Source organism: Paralichthys olivaceus, chromosome 3 (assembly GCF_024713975.1).
Source record: "Paralichthys olivaceus isolate ysfri-2021 chromosome 3, ASM2471397v2, whole genome shotgun sequence".
Taxonomy (NCBI): Eukaryota; Metazoa; Chordata; class Actinopteri; order Pleuronectiformes; family Paralichthyidae; genus Paralichthys; species Paralichthys olivaceus.
This window is the reverse complement of record NC_091095.1, coordinates 25,750,536-25,774,515: the sequence shown is the minus strand read 5'-3', so window position 1 is coordinate 25,774,515 and position 23,980 is coordinate 25,750,536. Positions and strand designations below refer to the sequence as shown.

Genomic DNA, 23,980 nt, shown 5'->3' with positions numbered 1-23,980 from the left:
TAACAGATCATGGATCTGCAATGATAAAGCACAAGGTCTCCAAGAAGAGGTCAGTAAAGTGAATTGATGAGACATTAATGTGATGAAGAGGAAGAGGAGGAAAGACAAGCTCTTTGTGTAACATGTCCCCCAACAATCTAGAACTATATCATAATAACTAAGAGCTGGTTCAAGACAGCCTGAGCTCTAAATTTAAGTTTTGTCCAAAAGGATGGTTATAAGGCTACTGGAACAGCAGTCAACAGACTCAGCTCTGGGTTGTTCATCAGAATCAAAAACCCATCCATCATTTGAGAAATACAACTGTACCTCAGTGAGACAGAATCCCAGCCTGTGACTTTTCACTGATGTCAAGAAATATACATCTGATTCAGGAAAATATGTGAAAGACGATTCAAGTATTTTGACACCTGAGTGTTGACACCTGTTGGTCAATGCACTGCTGTAACACTTACAGGTTCAAGAATCAGTGGAGGCTGCAGAGAGGTTTTTTTTTAAGTCATTTGTCCTGAGGGAGGACAGACAAGCTAAATGAAACCAGTTGATGCAAGTCATCACTGATTTCACCTCAGACAGATTACTGTGTTGTCTCTTTAGCTTTTAAGTAAAGGTAAAATCAGAGTAAAAGTAAAATTGGAATCATTCCTCTTGGACCTAACTGCTGACTATGTGGCACCTCTTTTAACCTATTTGTTTCCTTTATTTATTCCTTTCCTTTATTACTTGAAAAATCATTCATCGTGCAAATTACTGCCAGTTTTAAGATGATGTGAGCTTTGAGGAGAATCTGGGAACAAGGTCACGCCCCTGAAATCTAACCTTTTGTGCTGCAAAACCAGATGGAGAATGAATCACTGAGATAATTATGTACTTCAGGTATACTCTAAACATAAAAAACAAAACTTCTATAACTTTAATGAAAAATTTAGCACTTGACAGAAGGGGAACATTCAAACTCAAGAGTAAGAAAGGTCCTTCTGCACACTGAAAACTAGTGCAGCTTCCACACTGTGCTTATTTCCATTGTATATATATGTTGTAACTTGATCCAACATGCAACTTTAATGATTGAGCTGCTCTTGCTACAGGCGATACTGTTTGTGTCCTCATACAGTAGCTCAGGAGCGCTGAAAGAAAACTAGCTGCTTTACTGATGTCAGTCAATGTGCACCGACTGGGAGAGAACCTTATATTTCAATGGTGCACTTGACTGTCTGAGTAAAGACAACTGCAAATGTGATTAATCTCACTACTGTTGTGAACGTTTCCTGGACGCTGGTGAAAGGAGAACTCAGGCAGCAGCTGATGTCTTATGCAGAAGATTTTAATGTAGACTTGAAGCATCAAGGAGACCAGAAGGTGGAACAATAAACAAACACTAACAGAGTAACATGAGACATTGTCAAGTCTGAAGATGTCTCCCAGAGCATCCCCATATCTTCCTCTCTTTGCATCACCCATTCTAACAGCACATCCATGAATAGCTAGAATTGCTGTCACTCTCTATGTTACATGAAGGTGTTTGCATCCTATTGGATACTGGTGTAATACGCAAATGAGTTGAGGTTGGTGAGAGTTGAAGTTGGTGCCTCTCTGTGTGGGACATCTCAGTTAGATTTGAATGTCTCTAAGCGTAGACACTACAATGCACTGATGGTTGGTCCTTTATCTATAACCTGACCGTGTATACTGCTTAGAGAGAGAAGGGAGTCTGTGGAATTAGTCAGGCACTATTCTCTTAATGGTGTACAGATATAATGTGATATACATTTTTAACATAATACAGTATATAGTGGCATATACAGTAATGTGTGAGGATATGAAAATTCCTCAACAACTACTATGACTGTGTATTGTGTAGTGGTCAGTGACAGAGAATCTGTAAGAGACCTGGATGTAAATGAAAAAGGGGTCAGGGTTCATTCCTGCTGTCGAGAGTCAGGCACCCGATCCTCTCAGGTATCCCTCTATTGGGACACTGAGCCAACAAAGAAATGTAGATCCCTGTTAAGGCACAGACATATCAGTGGCACAGCTAGCACTAAACGTCATATACAACATATTGAAAATATTATGATGGGCTAAGTTAAGCTAATGTTAGCTTCTTTCATACAGCTGCCAGCAAGCCGGTGAGGTCTGTTCATGATGGGTCAAAAGAAAATATCACACAATCGTCCAAATGTGAAAAGCTGCACATTGTTGTGAAGCATATGTAGCAGTCATAACCAGGATTATTTCCACAAACCTCATTCAGAGCCTCACACAACACCAACAACACCAAGCATGTTCCGATCAGGAAGCATAAACTCATCTTGGTCCCTAGCTCACGAGGTGAAAGGAGGGCTAGGTTTGCAGGTAGAAACAGTGGTTCCAAGCTTTATTTAAAATAACAAGGGGTCGGATGCAAAAAAAATATTACAATTAAAAGTTACAGTGTATTGACCCAACTCTACAAAGCAGTGATGGGGACAGGGTGCAGCAGCTTCTAAATATCTTTCTCAGATGCCCTGTAGCATGACTAACATAGATGTAAATGTCATGCATCACTCAAAGTGTGAGTGATGCATGTTTATAGCAAATCTATGGAGCAACATAAACAGAGTTGAAGTATGCTAAAAGTGTGACATCAATACACCAACAATGTCTTATTCCAGCCTTCATCCTGGTCGAGCACTGCAGCAGGAAACATATTTAGAATGTATGAGATCACATACAGCTTTGCATATGGACAGAAGAAGCAGGTGGCCACTATTAAAAGAGGATCCTTGACCTGACATGTTCTCACGCTGTGTGTTTGGGCGGGTGGCGGGAGGGGGGGGTTACAGGGTGAGTGCACACAAACAGAAGCTCCTTACTACTATGTAGGTGGCCTCGGGATGACAGCATGAGTTTGGCGAGGACAGAGGGACAACATCTACATACCCGCTACCGTGAACGGCCCGGCTCCGGCTACAGACGAGGTTTTCATCCTGTTCACTTCCTTTTCATGTGTGGAACCTGACCCCAGCCAATCAGCCCACGCCATCATTTTGGTTTAATTAATCTTGGAGCTGGAGGCATGCTGAGGTCTGCTCTGCAGCAGAGTGTGGCTGTACAGGCTCAGGTTGCATTGTCCTTTATTCCCACTGACAGTGTGTCTGCACTGGGTAAAGCACAGCCCCCTGTGAAAACGTCCACTCCATCATGGTACATGTGGGGGCTTCTTCAGATGCAACCCATGCAGCTCTCTCAACGTCACTAAATTCATGTCAGAAAGATTCCTTCAGTCTCTAATGTCACATTGAGGTGAACAACAGAGGAATATTTGCTACTAACCTGAATGTAAAGTTTTAACCTTAGTATGTAAAGTTTCTTGAGATAATGTATGTTATATTTGGCACTAGACAAATACATTTGAATTGAATTTAACATAGTCACTCTGTAGTTTAGAGGAGTAGAGGTGCAACAGTTCCCACAATCGTTTCTTGGTTTGAACCAACCAATATTTTAAGGGTTTACCACAGGTGTTTCTGTGTGGTTATATATCTCTGTATATCTACTCTATGGAATGACAAGCCTGCTTATGAGAATTTGAGAAATTATGAGAATTATGAGAATCATGAAAATTATCCTAAATTACAAAATAACCAACACCATAAATAAATGAGGAAAACAGCCATTTTAATGTACACTATATGTACTTAATTAAAGGAAGAAAAAATACAGCCTCATGTTCACTATCACACCCATCTTTGTCTCTTTTACATATCATAGCAGTAACCACAGGGATCTGTAGGATTATGTATTATTTCTCATAATACCATTGACACACTATGTGGCAGGATTTCCAAATTCTGTAGTACCCACATCACATCCTATCATGGCTTGCAGGCCAAATCCACAGTAACACCTTTTCATTTTAAAATGCCTTTTTACAATGAAATAATACTTCCAGATGAGTGTTTTAGCTCCATATCAGAAATAATCTCGATCCCACTTACACCTTTAAACACATTATCATTCTGGTAATGCACATGCTGGTGGAAATTGACAGTAAAGAGCAGATTGTCCACTCTGAGGTCAGTTTCCCTCACCCTAAGGGGTGGCTGTGGGTCACCCTGTAACCAGAAGGTTGAAACTGAACCCCAAATTATCCCTGACGGCTGTGCCATTCTCCAAGAAAAAGTGCTGCCCATTGATGCACTTTATGAATGTGTGAATGGAACAAAGTTGTGTGAAGTGCTATGAGTGGTCACCAAGACTAGAAAAGTGTTTTATAAATACAGACCATTTATCATTTACATCTTCATGGGGATACATTGATGGACACATGCCTCCATCTTTACAGCAGCTATGTTGGAGTCAGGTTTGGTCCATTTCTTGAAGAGGCACAACTCATCATTCTAACACCCAGGGTCATGACCTTTTCAACACCATGTATTTTTGTCCAGTCAGGCGACTCTCTCTCTCTCTCTCTCTCTCTCAGACACACACACACAAACACACACACATAATGATGCTGTTGAGAGGGAGCAGTTTGCAGATGTGAAAGCAGATGTTTTCTATAAGTTTGAACTCCCATTGTGAGTATAAATCACTCTGAAACACCACAGCGCCACTCTCAAAGAACATCAGCTTCTCATAAAAACTGGAATATGTAGCACATCAGTAGATGTGACTTCATGTTAGTGACACATAACCAATAGTGCACATTTAACAGGGAGGAAGTCATTTAGACCACTACGTCAAGAGCAAGTAAAAACAAGGATGAAATGGTGGGCAGTCAGCTCCAGTCAGCAACACTGCAGGCTTCACCCCAGTGTCCCAGAGTTTGTTCTAACCAGTTAGTCTACCTGGCTCGACTGATGGGGATAGAGACCTCTACAAGTGCTGTTGTTGAAGTCTTACTTGTAGTGCCTAATTTATCCCCACAGTGTTTCCAAACCACACTCAAAAATTGAGTATTGCTGGTATGTGAACTAAACAGGTTTACGCAGTCTGCATATACTGAAGTCTGCAGTGGGGATGCAAGTACATGGATTATACATCTTTTCAATGTGATGCATACTTGTTTCTGTATGCATCAAAACATATAAGTTAACCCCCAGCAAGCATAAATGAAGGTATGTGTGTGACAGAGACATGTCCACCTGAAACATTGTGAAGCTTTGGTAAGAGGTTTCCACATTTTTTTCAAACTGGGACTTTTCAGAATTAGGCTATAACCATGTTATGTCATGTAACTATGTATTTATTGCATGATGTTTGCGGGTTTGTGTTTGAGTTGTGTCTTTCTCTTTTCTGTGGCCACTGACTCTATCGCTCAATAGATGGACTCCTCCTTGTCCTCTGTTGGTTAGTTCTCTTCTGTTTTATACAGCTATGTTCACAAACAAATATTGGTTCTTCTGGATTGTTTACTGTTTTTGCATGAGTTGTGGTTTTCCTTGTTGCAATTTGATGTCACAATCCTTAACCAATCAGAATAGGCATCACAGCTGATCAGCCCTTATCTACTGAAACTCCCACGCCCAAAGTGAAGAACAACAGCTGAGTGATGCCATTTTACATGTATACATGTATTTTATGATGAGGACTGCAGTGGAGGTTGTCACAAAAACACTGTGCGGACTGTATATCACAGTCCAGTATTATAAGTCTGTGAATGCGTCCTTGAGAACAACATCCTCACTGAGCTCAGGAAAGTGAACGTTTTGACTATGCACAACCTGCAAGTTTCCCCCTGCAAGACACTGTTAGAAGCATGTGTGACCACCCATGTCAAACACTCTGGCTAGACCCCAGGGGGCTAGTGGAGTCAGTGCCAAAAGGTCAGTGTGAACAAAGTAACATCAAGGTGCCAAGTCCTTCAGAGCTATAGTGAGACTCTCTGATATCAGGAGCAGCAGGGTGCTCTGTGAGACCCACTGAGATCCTGGGGGGCAAGACATGAGTCAGTGGCAGGCCCTGACCTCAGGGTGTGTGCTGATTGCTAGTTAGTGTTCTACATTCAGTGCACATGCTGATGATTGTGGTTGCTTCATCATTATGCTTCTGTCTGTGCCTGCCCGCTCGCTAACATCAGCTGCCAGTTGGAATTGGCCGTGACTGAAGATACATGTGAGGTTTGGCAGTCAGCTAACATCATCGCTCCGTGGCTCATGCACTTTGTAAATCACAGTGACCCCACAGTGTTGCGTGTGTAGTCACATGCAAGTAGCGGCTTACAAGAGAAACTACAGAAAATGACAATGGTAGGAGGTCAGGCTGCAGTTTGTGCAGCCTCTCCTGAGACCCCATTTCCTCCACATTATTCATCTTGCACTAACACACTGTTTGTGCAGCTGATGACCCAACAGCTGAAAATACATCATACTGACAGGCGCTAAAGTGACTTTAAATTAGTATTGAAATAAAATTATGTCAGCCATCAATTTCTTCCTGAAGGGTTAAGCCATCATTCTGTTAGCATGGAACAGTTAATTATATCCTTTGGGAAGTGAAGCGGAGAGGACCAATGATGTAGCGCTCCGTGTTAGGACGAGATTTATGGAAAAATAATCAGGTGCAGCCGGCCAAACATACCGTATAGGCTGAGAAGCGAGGCCTAACAGGGAGGCAGAGCTGGGTCGACTCATGTAAGTGCACAAGATGGAAGATACAACTCATCAAAGGTCGATTTGAAAGCATGCAGGAAAAATGTGTTGGATAAAAGTAGCTATGATCTTAAGAATCTGAGGCTGCCTAAGGCAAAAGTTTTAAAGTAATTATCCACTCATCATGTCAGTATGAATCCAGAAGAACAGCCCATCCCCCACTGGAGATGCAGTATGCTTGATTGAATTCAACTTTCTGTACTTTTCCTGCCGTCACCTACAATCAACCAGTTTAAACTTGAAGATAACTGTCACAAACTATGGATAATTCTGATTGAGTCTGTGAAATCTCAAAATAATCTCAACACAGAGGCCACTTACTCATAAATGTTAAATTTGTCTTCTTGTGTTCACTTGATCAGTGCTTGTGTTTCTATCTGACTTTACTGCAGTGACCCCACCCTCAGATCTCAGCTCGTACTTTGGATCTCAAAAGAGTCAAACAGTCTCAAAAGTGACAGTCACACTCATCAACACTGCTGTCACTGCTTCCTCTCACTCATCTGTCAGTATGAAGCATCAGAGTTTGGCCAGTAAACATGTGTGAGTTTTTTGTTCAAGTGCTTTTATATTTAGAATCTACACAAGATAACACACTGGATGCATTTTGTCCTACAGTACATGCTCTTGAACAGACAAAGGCAATCCTGTGTCAAGGATCATGAGCTGTGTGGCTACATTTCCCCTTCACACTTACAACAGCTTTATGTATGTATTTGTTTTAAACAGTCCACAAGGACAAAACGAATATCACTAATATACTGCATGGACTTAAAGGTACAGTGTGTAGAATGTTGTGATATCTAGTGTTGAAATTACATGTTGCAGCTGAACACCCCTCACCTCACCCTCCCCTTCCAACAAAGAACTTGTGGTAGACTTCATTTGTCATAAAAACTCAAAAGGTGTTTAGTTTGTCCAGTCTGGACTAATGTAAAAAACATGGCGGCCTCCATAAGGGAAAATACAAAGTATTTAAATATAAAGGGCCTTTTCGGAGGTAAAGAAAACTACAATTCATATAATTTAGATGAAATGAACTAGTGAAAACATCATGAGGATTATTCTACATTAAATTTCTGCCACTAGTTCCCTTTCACCTAAATCTTACACACTGGACCTTTAATAAACTTAGCCTATGTGTCAGAGAAATGAATCAGAAATCCTGTAGTGTGCTTCAATAGGCATTTTACATTATATGGAGTAATGTTTTAAAATGAGACTAAAATAAGTGTACAAATAAGATTTAGGATTATATATATTTATTACACAGCGAGTATAGCACTTGTAGCTACAGATGTGGAAATGTGTTCAAATCACACCCCCTGCCTTCTCCTCACATGGAGTAGATTTTTTATGTGTGCCTGATCCATCCCAGTCAATCCTCTGCTGATATATTGACACGTTCTCTGTTTCTGAGAGACACCTTCCACCTCCTAGCATATCATTCCTAATTCACAGTATTACATTTTATTGTGTTTTAGCTTTTCAACATGAGTTCAACAGTATTTATGTGTGTGTAAAATGAAGTATAAATATACAATGGTGGTTTAGTTCATGAAAGCATTCAATGAATATGACAAAAAGACATTTCTTGTCTTGTGAGTGTGTGAGTCTGACTGGTTGAAGAGTACTGTAAGTGATCAACTGTTAAAAGTGATTTTCACCTACATGCAGTAAATCAGAGAGAAGAATACAGCTGTAGAAATACTGAAATAAGATTTGAGGGGTTTCATTTAACTGTCTCTATTTAAATGGCAAGAGACCAAATTTAACAAAAGGAAAAGATTAAATTAAAAGGAAATAAAACTGGTTTGTGTAGTTGATTGTTGTTCTTTCCTCTCCAATTAATCATCTCATGACCCCAGAGATTTATCTTGGGATCCTGTAGAGAGGCCTGACCTCTTGGTTGGGACCCACTAAAACTAGCTTCACCTTGAGCAGTTACAACTGTAAAATGCTCTTACACCGTTTAGTATCAGCATTGCCAATCAAATCATACTATAAACTGTAAAATAATATAACACCGTGACTTTTACTGTTGGTAATTTAAGTACATTATTACTTCTGTACTTTTTATCAGGTGTTAAATGAAGTCCAAGTGTTGTCTTGGATTGTGGCTGAAAAATTGAGTAAAAATGTCCATTTATGCCAGTGTTTCTAGCAGCATGACAGCAGCTGAAGACAAAACATACTCACAACTATGTGATATGTGGACATAGTCATATAACCTCTGTGAGGTGGTGTCAACTAAAAATCCTAGGTACTCTCTCAGTAAATTTACAATTTAGCAAGATAGAATAAAGGGGCTAACTATAGGCATGCCATAAATGAGCACTATGTGTGGATAATGTCATTATATACCTGACTTCTGGAAATCAGATTTTCAGAACTAATTTAATTTAACAGAATATAGTAGTCGTAATCATTTTAAAATCAATGACAGTAAATGCAAATCTAGACAAACAACTGTCAAATAAGTCAAAAGTAAAATCCAAATTTAGGTGGAATCAAACCCATGAAATATTTTGCAATACAAATTGTTGTACATGTATGTGTGTAAATGTATGCACATATGTGTATAAAGTTTCTTTGTTATTATTGTCATTATTACTATCACATCTGTATGAATGTATGTATCAATATTTGTTTAGCTATATATGCTATCCTTTTTTACTAAAAAGATTTTTGATTGAACATCATACAAGCAAATGTTAAATTGTGAGATCTCCTACAAAAAGTTAAACATGAATCTGTGACAAAGCTGAAGCTGATGAGGATGTACCTGTCAAGATCCAGGCAACAGTTGCATACAAAAGATGACTGTCTGATTCCTGAACACACTGTAGTATCAAAGTTCAATATATCCCCCCAGGGATTATTGTAAAATGTTTACAGTGGGATGCTAAAAGGGCAAGGTAACTTCCAGGAGATCCATGAGAGTCAATAGGTCCAGTTTTCCTTCTGCTTGAATCAGTTCAGTTATTAATGTCTCCAGACAGTTAAAAAAGGATTGTTACATAGTGAAATACTGGATGATGTCATGTTGATTAGAGGTGGACCCTGTGGGAAGCTGGGTGACTGAAACGCTCCTGATAGTTAGATATGATATGACAACAAAAAATGTACTTCTAATCCAGAACCATCTTGAAATGAAGGACAAGATCTTTCTCCAGACAGTGGAAAGATGTAGTTTACAATGTGAAAGAAGTTTGGTGTCCAGTTTTGTCTGGGCTAAACACAAAATCAATTCAAAGTTATTTTCTCTATTCTAAATTTAGGCTTCACTTTTTTCATGTGGCAACCTAGGGCTATAGAACATGTGCTTTGATAAAAAAAAAAATTCTTGGCCATTTTGGTGAGTTTTTTGGGGGGGGGGCTTGCTGAGTGATAGCATGCAGGTGGCTCCTCCTGTGTAGCAGACATGCTGTAGCTCAATGAGCAAGGTTGTCTAGAATAAATGTTTGCCTAAAGAGATGCCACCCAGGTCACCCCTCAGTGCCCCTCTGAGCTGTTGTCTCCTGCCCCACTGCCCCTGTGTCAGGCCTCCGCCACAGTCCCGTCACTTGCATCCATCACACTGCCTTTCGAGCTGAGTGGGGACCCTGGTTGGTGGAGGGTGGCAGGGTCAGGCTCCAGCAGTGATCAGCCAGCCATCACTGCCCATAGAAGGAGCTGCAGCCTTCAGAGGGTTTAATCTTGTGTTTTTGGCTCAGGGCTGCTCGAGATGCTGTGTGGAGAGAGGGGTGGGGTGTTCCTGACTGAAGAGGAACAATCAGAAGAGGGGTTTACTTGGAGTTTTACTTGAATCCTAGCCAATCTTGATAAGTCACAAAGGATTGAGGGTTGCACACCAGCACTTGCTTGTAGGAAATATGTTCCTGTATGCTTCCTAAATGTGTTCTCTGGGCAGTTTGCTGTCACACATAGTGTTTCCAGTGATTTCAGGGTAGAAATGATGTCAATCCTGTTTTGTGTAATTTAATAGAAATACAACACACTGAAGGTCTTTTCTTCTTAAGTTAATCCACTCAAAGAGCTGACTTGGCTTGTCTAATTGTACAATATGTCCATTCTGGTGCTGGAGTGTTGAATGAACCCTCTTGAAAAATGTTTGCCCAGTCTTGTTTACACACATTTGAAAGTTTATTGTGGGGGCTGACATATAGAGAAAGGCCCCCAGTCTCCCTGCATGCCGAGGTGTCCTTGAGCAAGGCACTGAGCCCCAAATTGGCATAACAGTGATGCATGATAGAGTGATTGCAGCACATAGATGCACAGAATGAATGTGTGTCAGTGGGTGAATGGCAAAAATGTACAAGTGCTTTGAGTGGTCATCACTCAATCATCACTTAATTTTGTCAGACTAGAAAAGCGCTATATAAATACAGACCATTTACCATTTACATCAGTTCTATAATCCTGACAATGCTGTGGTTAGGTCTAACTAGAGTTAGGGTAAGGTCATTTTCAGTTTAGGAAACCTTCATTGTCGTGGTTACAATGATAATCACACTTTTAAGTTTAGGGAATGCTTATGGTCATGGTCAAAATACATCCAGAAGCAGTGTCCGCCATTGTAGTTTATTTATTAAACAATATGATTCAGAGTATGGAAAGTCAGTTCCCGGTGGGTTATGAGATTGAGTTGTGATGGAGGACCGTGGGATTCAAGATTAGAATTAGCAGCACTTGACCTGTTGTAACTCATCGCTCAAACATAATATTTACAGTATTTGAATGTGTGATTTTTAACTGGTTTTAATTTTAATTTTTTTTTTAATAACTTTCGATTAAATAAAATATATTATCATTGATTATCCCTAGAGACTTTTGTTGTATAACCTATGTTATTTGTACATCTTCAGTATGAGTTTGCCCAATTAAAGTTAGAACACAGCCCCAAGTAAGTCCACGCTTGCATGCATCAGTAAATGAATATGTTTTACAATATGATGTTTCTTCTTATAGGAAACACTGCTGTCATGCTGACGTGTCCAATAGGTTCGTTCTATTAGAACCGGCTCCCCTCAGTACTGTGAAGGATTCCCCATGTTATAAAGAAAGCAAGCGTTTATGTGATGGAGGAGGGAATATGACACCGCAGGCTTCACACACACACACACACACACACACACACACACACACACACACACACACACACACACACACACACACACACACACACACACACACATCTGGAGGTGAAGCAGTCAGTCCACACCTGTCTGTCTTGCAGCAGGACGCACAGTAGCTCTCTGGGCTCAGCAGCTTGTCTGGCCTCATTCACTCGGCTCGGCTCGGCTCGGCTCAGCGCTCTCTCTCTCTGTCTCTCTCTCTCTCTGACTGTGTCTCCAACCATGAGGACCTCCGGGATCTGGGCTGCGCCACTATGCCGCGGGATATGAGCGACGGAGCAACGCAGCGCTGCGCACAGAACATCCAGGTGTCAGTGGATTATCAGAGCGCAGGGAGGACAGTTGGCTTTTCACACTTACGTCCATGATCAGGCGGGACAGCACACTTGGCAGAGGTAAGACCACAAATACCATATTCTGACAAACTTTCTGAGGCTTGTAAACTGCAGCTCCCTTCCTCTATCAGCTACAGCATGTCATGTGCATTGACGTAATAACACAATCCACATTCCTTCACATGTTTTTGTGGCGAATAGGTCCACTTAAAAACAGTGTGCTGGTTTTGAGTCGCAGCTCCACATGGTCACTATGTTACCTGTCCAAGGCCTGATCAGTGACTGCCACGGACTGAGTGAAAGACCTGAACGATACCTTATAATGACCTGAATTATCGACTTATTTCATTACTTGTACACTGTAAACTACGTACAGTTGTAGGTTTTAGTCTGGAAGCACATATCACGTGGCAGAAGTGCAGCTGTAGTTCATAGAATAAGGCAGCATCTCATTTGCAAAGGGTACAACTTATCCCATATATTCATTATTTAATATTTACTTGAAAGAGACTTATAGGCTAAGATTGTCACTATAGTCTTATTGCTATTATGACAACTAAAACTATACTTTAGTTTCATGGATAAAAATGAGTGAGTGTTGTCCTTTATTACATCAGATGAAAAATATTGTTCGATTTTGACCTGGTGATCATTATTTAAAGATATTATTACAGTGCTGAAATATTTTTAAATTAATTAATTTATGTAGTAAAATCATTACAGTAGTTTCAGTGCACGTCTCTTAGAGAGTTTTAACTGTCTGCTATCCCAACCTCTGCATCTTCAGGCATGGACAACCTGATATTCTATAAGAACAGTTTTGTCTGTTTCTCTTCACATTTATCATGCACCTATTCATGAGAGATATAAATTAAAATCTGCTTTATGTAGATAGCACGTTCTGGTGAAGTTGGATTTGGCAATCCATTTAGGACATTACAGATAACGATTTGTTGGACTGAGCTTTGGCTCGGCAGTGACTTGCTTCCCTGTGCAAGTGTCTATTTTGGGTACATGACTGTAATGTGCTGAGGAAATATTTAAAACCTCAAGCTGTGTTGTTCACATTTACTTTTTAACCTAAATGTTTATTTTGACAGTGTAGCTTACAAAAAGCAACGAGTGGCATTGCAAACCAGTGTTAGATTCATGTAGTTTATTGAATAGTTTAATATAAATGCATAATCAAGGCTAGTTTAATAGACTGTATGCATGTGTCACCCAGCAACAGCCTTCAGCAAACACACTTAGCTCAGGAGCTAGAGATCCAGATATTTTTTCAGGAGTTAAGATCAAATCAGATCAAAAAATTCAGTGAAAGCTGTATTTACTGTCAGATGAACTACTTATCTGTTTACACATTTGTCATAAACTTGTGGACAGAGATTTTCAGGCACATCGTATGTGATGACTTTGCATCTTTCAACTCTTTCTGCAGTTTTGATGCACTTTTAAAGTAACAGAAAGAAAGAAAGCTTCATCATACTTTTTATGTTTTATGGGTTGAGACGAGTTTTATGAAGTGATCAAACAACATCCCAAACCTGCAGCCAGAGGCAGATATCTGTGCATCGGTAAACTTTTTGTAAATTAAATTTAAATATTATTATTAATAATAAATGTTTTATGCATGCCCTTTTCTGAACATCCCACACAAAAACTAACCTTGCCCTTTTCAATAGAATTACCAAATCAACAGACATGGATCTAGATCAACACGATGTCTAAGACACAATTTCAATCAGCATTCAAAAACTCTCTGCATTTCTTCATTTGAATGAATGTCCCTGCTGTTTGTGCCTGAACTCCCACCTGTGCACTGTGTGTGTTCTGCACTGTGCACAAAGAAAACATGGCAACAACAGGCAGACAGAATTTCAAAGTAAGGAAAATACCAAATTGCTGGAGCCCTGTTAAAGTGGACCGAACCTGACCCCTAAAAGTTACGTATTGTTGGAAATTTTATTGATGGCAGGATTATGTACAGAAACATTTTTTTTGAATGACTGAGTGTTGTAGTACATCTATGTAAAAAAGAAGAGTAGTATACGTCAAGGAAGTGCACAACTGTTACTCCAGAGAATGAAGTTCCGATGTATTTGCAACTTGTAGTAACATAATCTCAAGTAGACAATAATAAACAATCACAGCACATGAAGGTAGAAAAACTACTATGCAGTGTAGTCAGAGAAGGGCACTGTTACTCCAAATCAGGCAGAACTAAAATGTGTGGCAGATGGTTTACAGAGTCAAAGGCAGTTGGAAAATCATTTCCAAGATGTGGGCTAGAGGCAGGGGGTCAGATCAACAAAGCTTATTTCCACCACATTGAAAAATTGGCATTAATTTGGAAAACACCAAACGATCATGAATTATTTCATTAAGCTAGTTTGTACTGTACTTGAAAACTATACATACCTTTATCGGTCAAAGAAAACCGTAGGGCTACTCTTCTGGGTCTGTGTGTGGATATTTTGCAGAGAGACACTACAGGACAGTCACGATATTTAGTCTCTCCTGTTGAAGTTATCCAGATTAGATCATGTACAGTTTTGTGGCTTTTTAACTGATACAGGAAGTTAATATTGTCAACAGCTCTTTCTTATAAAAACAAGGCAACAAGTACAACGTGCCATTGGAAAGAGGTGTGGGCTTTAAGCAGATATTGACATAATAGCAGTGGATTGCTTTTTTCATAGTAACCAGTAAAGTTGGACAGACACAGGAACCCTGGTGAAGCACAATGAGAGGAACCAAGGTCCTTAGAAGGTTCATGATCACCAAGAATAGTTCCTGTGGTGAAAATGCACCTATAAGCGTTGTCCCAATTCAAGGCGCACATCCTTTGGAGGACTCAGTTTGGGAAGGCCACATCCTCTACTGCAATGATCCCAAAACCAAAATGAGAGGGTCTGGTATAGAGAGGATAACAATTTCCATCTAATATCTATTATTATTATTATTATTATTATTATTATTATTATTATTTATGTGATCTAATATCTATCTCCGCCCACATAGCCACCTTATTAGCTCAGTCACCAGCATGCAATTTTTGCTATTGCTACAACAAAGGCATTGCAATTTCAGCATTCAATTCATTCCTTTACTCACCAAGGTCTGTCTCCAGCAGTAGAAATCAACGCTAATGTTTACACTTGTTGTTTGTTTCTCTCACTTGCTTGTTTTGTCTGAAGTTAAAATACATAACAGCTAGCTCCAGCCTGGCTGGCCCTTCTTCTTTCATTCCGATAGCGGGTAACAAATGCTCAAGGTTGGGTAAAAAATGATGTTCAGTGGCAAAGAAAACTCACGGATAAGTGAAGTCTCAAGACTGAATTTTACATTTGCGAATGTGATGCAAAGTTGTATGAAGCATGAATAACATCAGTGCCCTGGAACGAGCTTAGTGCAGTCATTATTGTGTTATAAACTACAAATGTGTTTTTCCCACTATCACATGTCATAGTGTGTACTATAACTCTCATATTATATATATTGAAGTCATGAAGGCTTTATGCTGGAAAACATATCCATTGCCTGGACAAGCTATTTTTATGTGCATTATGTCACCATCACGTCTCGTGTAAGGGACAGGCTGGTAGTCAGAGAAACAACTTCTTTGGTATTTGAGCTGGCCAACACGCTGGAGTCTGGTATTCAGCTTTGTCTCTATAAAAAAAGCAGCGTGTTAGTCTAGCAGCAGCAACTTGACTCATCTGTTTGTGTCTGCATTCAGGGGCACATGCAGCCCTATACAAATACACCTATGTTTGGCCACAATAAGATCCTAATACACAATCACTAAACAGTTACAAAGATAATAAGAGTCATAGATGCGTGAGTTTAAGTTAAAGCCTTACAGCTGAACTGATTCAAATAGGAATGTATCTTTTCTATGAGACACGTGTGAGGAACAGTGAGGCTAAAACATCTCATTTTAAGACAAACTGTGAGATGAGGCTTTGAGATATGTGAGAATTTGTTATTGGTACTAAGTAATGATTCACATTGAATCAATGAATGAACAGAAGCCCACACTCCAGAGCAAAAATGAAGCTTACAGACTTTAGATTTTTGAAACATATAGTAAATGTTATTATATGGAACAAGAGGCTCTTAATAAAATAAGGTGTGTGAGATTAACTAGTAGACTAGTTATTTTAATGTGTTGGGTACAGGTTATTTAATCAACATTTCAGTCAAATAATTAAGACCGGGATCATAAGACTCATTAACGGCAGATACACAATATCTAAAGTCTTAAATCAGGATCCAAAAAACAGACTCACCACACTTCCTTCTGGTTATTGTTGTTTCCCTGGGTATACATTTTGTTTTCAATGTGACTGTTCTACATACATCAATAGGAAATTTGTCAGTTGAAGATGCCCATCAACAGTTTACCCAGAGCACAGTAAACCCTAAATCAGGATAGGGGCTTTTATTTATCTGCACACAAACATTCTGTGTTGGAGCTGCACTTCATCAGCTTGTGTGTGTATTTCAGCTCTAGAACAATGTAAAAGCAGGACGAGAAGTGAAGAGAAATATATCCTTGAAGTGAAGAAAAAGATATCCCTGTAAGCTAGTTCAGTTCTACAAACACAACGCTGTGGTGCTGATGGCTAAAGGCATCTTTGTAACCAGAGCTAACATGTCCCAGACTGCCTGACACACTGATATCCTAATTAGTATCTCCTGTAACCAGGGTCACACTCCAGCTTACAGTGTCATGACGATGTAGAACACTCCATTTCATTTTCCCAATGTTGCAGCTTGTGTTCAGTAAGTCATTTTATTATAAATGTTGTAAATATAGTTTTTTTGTTCATGTACTCTGTTTCGTCCTTGGATCCCTCATAATCAGCTCTCTCTGAGGTTTTTGCAATTTTTTTCCTTGCTAAAAGGGTTTTTTGGTAGTTGTCACTTACTCTTGTTGAGTTTTAAAGGCAGAGGATGTCACAACTTGTTAAGCCCATATTCACACAAATTTGATTCTAGCTTTATGATTTGTAAATATAGGCTATTGTTGGATCTCCCTGACTCCCAACGGGTGCATCGCTTTTTATTATTATTATAGTGTTTAAACACACGTTCACGTAGACAGCCAGCTGCACCGTAAACATAGTTGTTCGCTTACTTGCCGATGTACTAAGCGTGTTACCTGAAGATACCACTAGAGGGCACACCAATGGTTTGTAAGGCCCTTACATCAAGCACGGTGTGACAATGGCGTGTATGTTTCTCTCATTCTGCCAATGCGAGAAATTGATGATGAAAAACACCACCAGTATTTTCGAATGTCCACCAGGATGTTTGATGATTTGCTCCGCCGGATTAGCCTGCTAATGATACATCACAACACAAAGTGAGCCAATTAGTTAAGCAGAACGGCTCGCGGTCACCCTCCGCTTTCTAGCAAAAGGCATTAGCTACCCCTGATCCTGCCGGTTAAGTGCATATTGCGTCTGGTGTACAAGTAGCGTTAATTTCTGAGGATGTGCACAACCGAAGCTCCAAATGGACAAGGGATATGCAAGTAGCTTTCTTGCGCACACGTATGCGTAGTTAACAGCAAATATATCTCTGGCTTTACACATACACTTCACTCACCCGCACATGCTTTATATGACTGACCTACTGATTCCTACACATTGTATTGATTAAATAGTTTTTTGTTAAAAAAAAATTCAGTTTTTGTAGCAGCCAGTGTCACCTCCCTCCTTGTCTCACTCTTTGAGCTGGGTTATTACAAATGGGGGCTCGTCTGTTGCATGTTTTGACCTGGTTTAGATTTTTTTAATTCAGTTGTTTCAATGTTTGTGAATGGCTTGATGGCCGGAGACTGCGATTTTTGTGAAAGAGACCAGTGATCAATAATGTGTTTGGGTGTTGTGGCTTGGCGTTACACACCTACTCAGCTGTGTGCCTCATGTTTTTTGAATGAGTTGAGTAATTTGGTTGTTTAGGAGGTGTTACAAATGCAGTAAGTAGGCTGACGCTGTTCTGAGTTGAGTTGTTTCTGTAAAGTGGGTGTGCCGTAGCTTATTGGGGGTGAGTCTCTGTGTCGCTGTGCTATGAAGCGGATTAATGGTGCTCGAGTTAGCCTGCATACAGGCTTAAGTTGCTGCTGTTCTCTATCCCTGTAAGGCTAAAGGGTGAACTCCCTTGGGATCATCTGTAGTGTGGTGTGAAAGTGGTTGGAGCAGTTATCTTTGGAGCACCTATGAGGCTGCAGGTGGAGTCACCAGTTTGATTGCTTCACCAGATTACATTCTGATACAGGGAATGGGTTTTACTGTGTTGCATGTTCCAGTGCCTAAGTTAGATCTTGACTGTGGCTTGGAACAGGGTGAGGTAGCCAGGGGTTATGCGCCCTGCACTGCCAATCCAAGGAAGGATATCATTCTGGGGAATTATCTGTGTGGTAGCTAGCTGTCTTTGATCTCCTGTGATGACAGCCTCTCCTTTTGTCACTGCAGTGCAGAGTGCTTCCCAGATGTGTTCACAGTGACAAGGCAGAGCCTGCAGTTGAGCAGAGCAGCACAGAGGGGACTGGGACCTCTGTTTCCATGCCTGTCTCTCTTTTGCCGGTTTCTCACAGCATACTGGTACTGTCAGAGGCTGATGGGAAGAGTGCTGCTATGGGTTATCTGTGTCAGGATCAGTTGTTGGTGAGGAAATGGGTTCCTCATGGGGTAAATCGTGTTGGGGATTCGGTTTTTCAGGTTGTTGATCTATCAAAGTTTAGCGAAGAGTGCAACATCCTCTGTCCTTAACCATCAACAACAGTAAGGAAAAGTACCCCCCCCCCCCCCCAAAAAAAAAACTATTAACGGGGAAGAAACGTAGATACCTCAGAGAGACCACATGTGAGGGATTCCTCTCTCAGGATGAACATTGACATTTACAACATTGATTTCAAGAAAAAGTTTGTCACATTATGCAAAAGTGTGTCATTGTTTAAATTATTTGTACATAAGATAATGACTGATAGAGGTGAAGGGAGCAGCAATGACAAATTAATTGAGGAGTTATTGTCAGTAATGGTAGAGTATGTGAGTAGGCATATTGTATATCAAGCAGTCTTTTTGTAATCTTAGTCAATCATCAGCTGCCACCACGATCAGGATCCACCATGATCCACAATCCATTGTCATGATCCACTAATACGATTATGATCCGCCATCACAATTTCTCTTTTGCGATCCACCATCATGATCCACGATGTGGTTGCAGCTGCGTTTCTGGATTCTGGGAAAGCAATCAAGTCAGTAATATGTATTAATGAGACATCAATGTGATAAAGTGTCATATGACCCCCGACATTCTAGACCTATAGCAGCATAATTAAGAGTAGGTCCAAGACAAGCCTGGACCAGCACTAACTATAAGCTTTATCATAAAGGAATGTTTTAAGCCTGGACTAAACTTGGAAACTGGGAGATGATTCCATAGGAGAGGAGCCTGATAGCTGAAAGCTCTGGCTCCTACTCTGCTTTTCGATACTTTAGGGTCAACAAGTAAGCCTTTTCTTAATTGATTTCATTGTTCTGGTTTTATTGATACGTATAGCTGGGTGTCATCTGCATATATAAAGTGAATAAAATTGGGCCAAACACAGAACCATGACGAACACCTTGATTTACTTTGGTGCGCACAGATGACTCATCTTTAATTTGCACAAATTGCAATCGATTTGATAAATAGGATTCAAACCAACTTAGAGACGTTCCTTTAATGCCAATTAACTGTTCTAGTCTCTGTAATAAGATGTGATGATCAAATGACCGGTAAACCAGTGAAACAGACTATTGTTCCCCATTCCTACCATTTCTCAGCCATTTGAGCATTTGATAATAGATTGTGTTGGTCCCTTACCACACTTAAAGTCTGGAATTAACAGTAAATGGTCAGGTCTGAGACGAAATTAGCACTTTTGTAGTCTTGATGACCACTCAAAGTATCTTGTCCAAAAACACTTCAGCATGCAGATGGGGAAGAGGACAACTGCTTTACTGCCAATAAGTAAGTATGAATTACTTACTTATTGGTAAGTACCCCTGTCCCAGAGAGCTAAAGTGAGTTTAGGAAGCAGACACAGAGAGGAACAGTTTGTGAATGAACAGAGTTTTTAATGAAAAAAGCTTGTGGCAGGCAGGCAACTGGCTGAAGTCTGGCTGAGGTTGAGCAGGAGAGAGGGCAGGCAGGTTGAGCTCTGGCGATCCTGAGGTACAGGGATAAACAAAGTTAGTCGCTTGCACACAAATGCACGGGTGTCTGGAGACATGGACAGCCACCAGAACCTCTGCCAGAAAAGATGAGGGTGCGGTGAAAGCTTGGGTGGCAGGTGAGCTTGGAGGAGTGCCCCCACTGGAGGACCCAGGCTGACTCGGGCACAAAAAGTGTGTTAGGTGGGCCATTACCTGGGTCAGGGTGTGACTGTTGGGCCTCCCGTACCAGGGTCTCCACCTCCCATGTGGCGGCTCCAACCACACAGGAGGGAGGAAGGATGGTCTCAGGCTCAATGGTAGCCTTTCTGGAGCTGTTTGGTAAGAGAGGGCATCGTACTTGGTGTTGTGGGTTCCAGGACGGTATGTGAGTGTATAGTGGCCTAGAAACAGTGCCCAGCAGGCCTGGCGAGAGTTCAGCTGCTTGGCGGAGCGCAGATAGGCAAGGTTCTTGGAGTTTGGCTCCCTCCAGCCAATGTCACCACTCCGCCAGAGCCAACACCACCACTCAGAGTTCCCGGTTGCCTACGTCGTAATTCCTTTCTATCTGTCCTCACCTGCCCCTGCTCAATGATAAAACCCAAGAAGCTCACAGATGTTACATGGAACTCACATTTTTCTGCCTTAACATACAGTTTGCTTCTGAAAGGCAGCGGAGTACTGGCAGGACATACTGAATGTGCTCCTCCTTATTCCGGGAGAATATCAGGATGTCATCAAGGTATACGAAGAAGAAGCAGTTCAGCATGTCACAGAGGACATCATTGACGAGGGCTTTGAAGACAGCGGGGGCGTTTGCGTTCCTTAGGTCCAGCTTAGAGAACACTGAGTCTTGATGAAGTGGCTCGAAGGCAGGGTCAATTAAGGATATTTATTTTTAATGGTGATCTTGTTTAGTCCCCTAAAATCAATGCATGGGCGGAGTGTATTGTCTTTCTTGGCCACAAAAAATAATCATGCGCCTATAGGGGACGAGGACAGACGAATGAGTTCAGCTGCCAGGGAGTCCTTGATATAATTCTCCATGGCCTCCCTCTCAGTGTATGGTCTATGTGGAGGCAGTGTCTGAGCCTTTAATTTGCAAAAAAAAAACTCAGCTAGATCGTGGCATTCAGGAGAGACGTGGATGAGATCCTGAGACACTGGTGTAAGTGCTGGGCTTTTCTGAGAGGGGACCTGGGCAGACTGCAGGCAATGGGAATAACAAAAGAGGCTCCAGCTGATTACAGAGCAGGTTGACCAGTTCATGTGAGGGTTGTGCATTCTTAGCCAGGGCTGAACAAGGACTATAGGGGCATGAGGGGAGGGAATGGCCTGTAATTTCAGCTTTTCACAGTGGTTTCCAGACAGAATCAGTTCCACCTGATCTGTCTGGTGGGTGATGTGGGCCAACCACCTGCCAACTAGGGCATTAACCTTGCGTGGAGAGGGGATGGCTTCCTGGGAAATGTTGGCCTGAAGAACAAGTGATGTGTCGATGAAGTTGTGCTGCTCCGGAGTCCACAAGGGTGAGGAGGGGATGGTGATGCCATGAAAATTTAGAGTGGCATCGAACTGCATGCGTGAGTGAGAGAGTGAAGTGGTGGCACATGTGTGACTCATCAGATCCTCTCTCACATCTGATGAGCCCTCTCTTTTGGCAGGGATGGACAAGCAGTAAGTGTCCCGCCTTACCGCAGTAAATTCAAAGTCTCAGGAGTCGCTGGCGCTCCACTGGTGAGAGGCGAGCATGACCTAGCTGCATGGGCTCTTCTGCTGAGAGGAGAGGTGGAGGGCTTGTGGAATTTGTCGGGGAGGGAACACCAGCTGACTGGGGACAGGAAGTTAGCCTGGGTGGAGCTCGAGTGTTAGGGGAGTGACTATGCTGCCCCCTGCGGCGCTCACAGATGCAGTTATCGATACGTTTAGATAAGGTTATGACTGCGTCTAGACTGTCTGTCTCGTCTCTGGTCGCTAACTCGTCCTTAAGATATTCAGCTAGCCCGAACACCCCTTGTAAAGCTAGTTCATCCCACCCAGACTGTGCTGTGAGAATGCAGAACTCTATGGCGTACTCTGCTACTGATCCTTATCCCTGACGTAGTGTGATGAGCTGGTTTGCCACTTCCTTTCCCTGGACCGGATAATCAAAAATCTTTCTCATCTCTGCTATGAAGGCAGGATATGACTGACAAATGGGTGACCCTCTATCCCACAAAGCAGTAACCCACTGAGCTGCCTTACCTGCTAAGAGACTAGGGCTGTTTGGTATACCGGTACTAAATTGGTACCGGGGTACTGATGCATTTAAAATGGTACTATATAGCGCTTGGATAAGACCGGTACTTTTTTTTTTTTTTTTTTTTTACATCGCCCCGCGTGACGTCAACACGTACCATTTTGAGCCGAAGCGAGCAAGCCGGGGCGAGCAGGTGAGCAGGAGTCTGGAGAGAGAGAGAGATAAAGGAGAGGAAGAGAGACAGGAGCAGAGAGAGAATGGCAGCTGCTGCAACCATCACCACGCCGCAACTCGTAGATAAACCAGGTGCGCGAAGTGCTACATGGAATTACTTTTGCTTGAAAACTAATGAGCACCGTGAAGCCATTAACACCGATGCACCACTGTGCAAATGGTGTTACAAACATGTGTGGCCATGGGTGGAAACACTTCCAACTTGACAAAACACTTGAAGGAAAAGCACCCAGACCTGCACAAGGAGTTCAGAGAACGACAGGTAATAACTTATATACCCATGAAAAAAAAAGCCACATTCAGTGCTAAAAGCAAGCAACCCCAGCCCCCTTCACTCTCCACAAAAGTAGCTGTAAAAAATTTTTTTAAATTTAAGCCTGTCTTTGTGGTATTTTATTTTATTTACTGATGCATAATGTTATAGTGCTAAGATTTTCTATTAAAATAAAGTCAACAATGAAATTTTTTGTGTTCTCTTATTATTTCGAAAAGTACCAAAAAATATTGAAATACATGTTGGTACCAGTACCGATACCAAAACGTTGGTACCGTGAAAACACGATAAGAGACCGATGATGAAAGCCACACGGGACTGATCCGTGGAATACGTCATTGGCTGCTGTTGGAACACCAGGGATTACTGGAGCAAAAACCGACCAAGGAATCCATGTCTGCCGGGTCTATCGTAGGCCAGCTTGCTCTGTTAAGATTTTGTTGTGACTGGACCCAGAATCAGACACAGAGAGGAGCAAGCAAAAGGTTGAAGGCTGGCTGAGGGTGAGCAGGAGCGGGGGCAGGCGGGTTGAGCTCTAGTGATCCAGAGGTACAGGGAAAAACAAAGTTAGTCGCTTGCACGAAAAACAAGCGAGGAGTTTCTTTCTCTAGAAAACTCTATGAGTGCGGCGAAGAGTGTGTACCACAGGAGTGACTGTAACAATCTGGCGATGAGTGGAGGAGAGACCAGGATATTTGTAGAGCTGGTGATGAGGATGATTGAAGCCAGGTGTACAACTCACGCCAGGTGCCAGGAGTAGAGACCATGCCCATGCACACACACACACACACAGACAGGAGGAGGAAAAGGAGGAGGGGCACAGAAAACACCATGGAAATGGATTGAGCCGTGACAGTTTTCATTACCTTGTTTAGCCTGTTTTCATATTCTGTGATGAGCTTTGGATTGAGA

The 23,980-nt window shown here is 41.5% G+C and overlaps 1 protein-coding gene across 1 annotated transcript in view; it reads left to right on the top strand.

Annotated features, from left to right (window-relative positions):
- Positions 1-11,852: 11,852 nt before the first annotated feature.
- The window catches only part of LOC109625360 (neurturin), a 31,240-nt gene continuing 19,112 nt past the window's right edge, over positions 11,853-23,980 (top strand). The window contains exon 1 of the mRNA XM_069522599.1: positions 11,853-12,168. Coding sequence (XP_069378700.1) covers positions 12,138-12,168 — 31 coding nt within the window. The 5' untranslated portion in view covers positions 11,853-12,137. The remainder of the gene's footprint in view (positions 12,169-23,980) is intronic.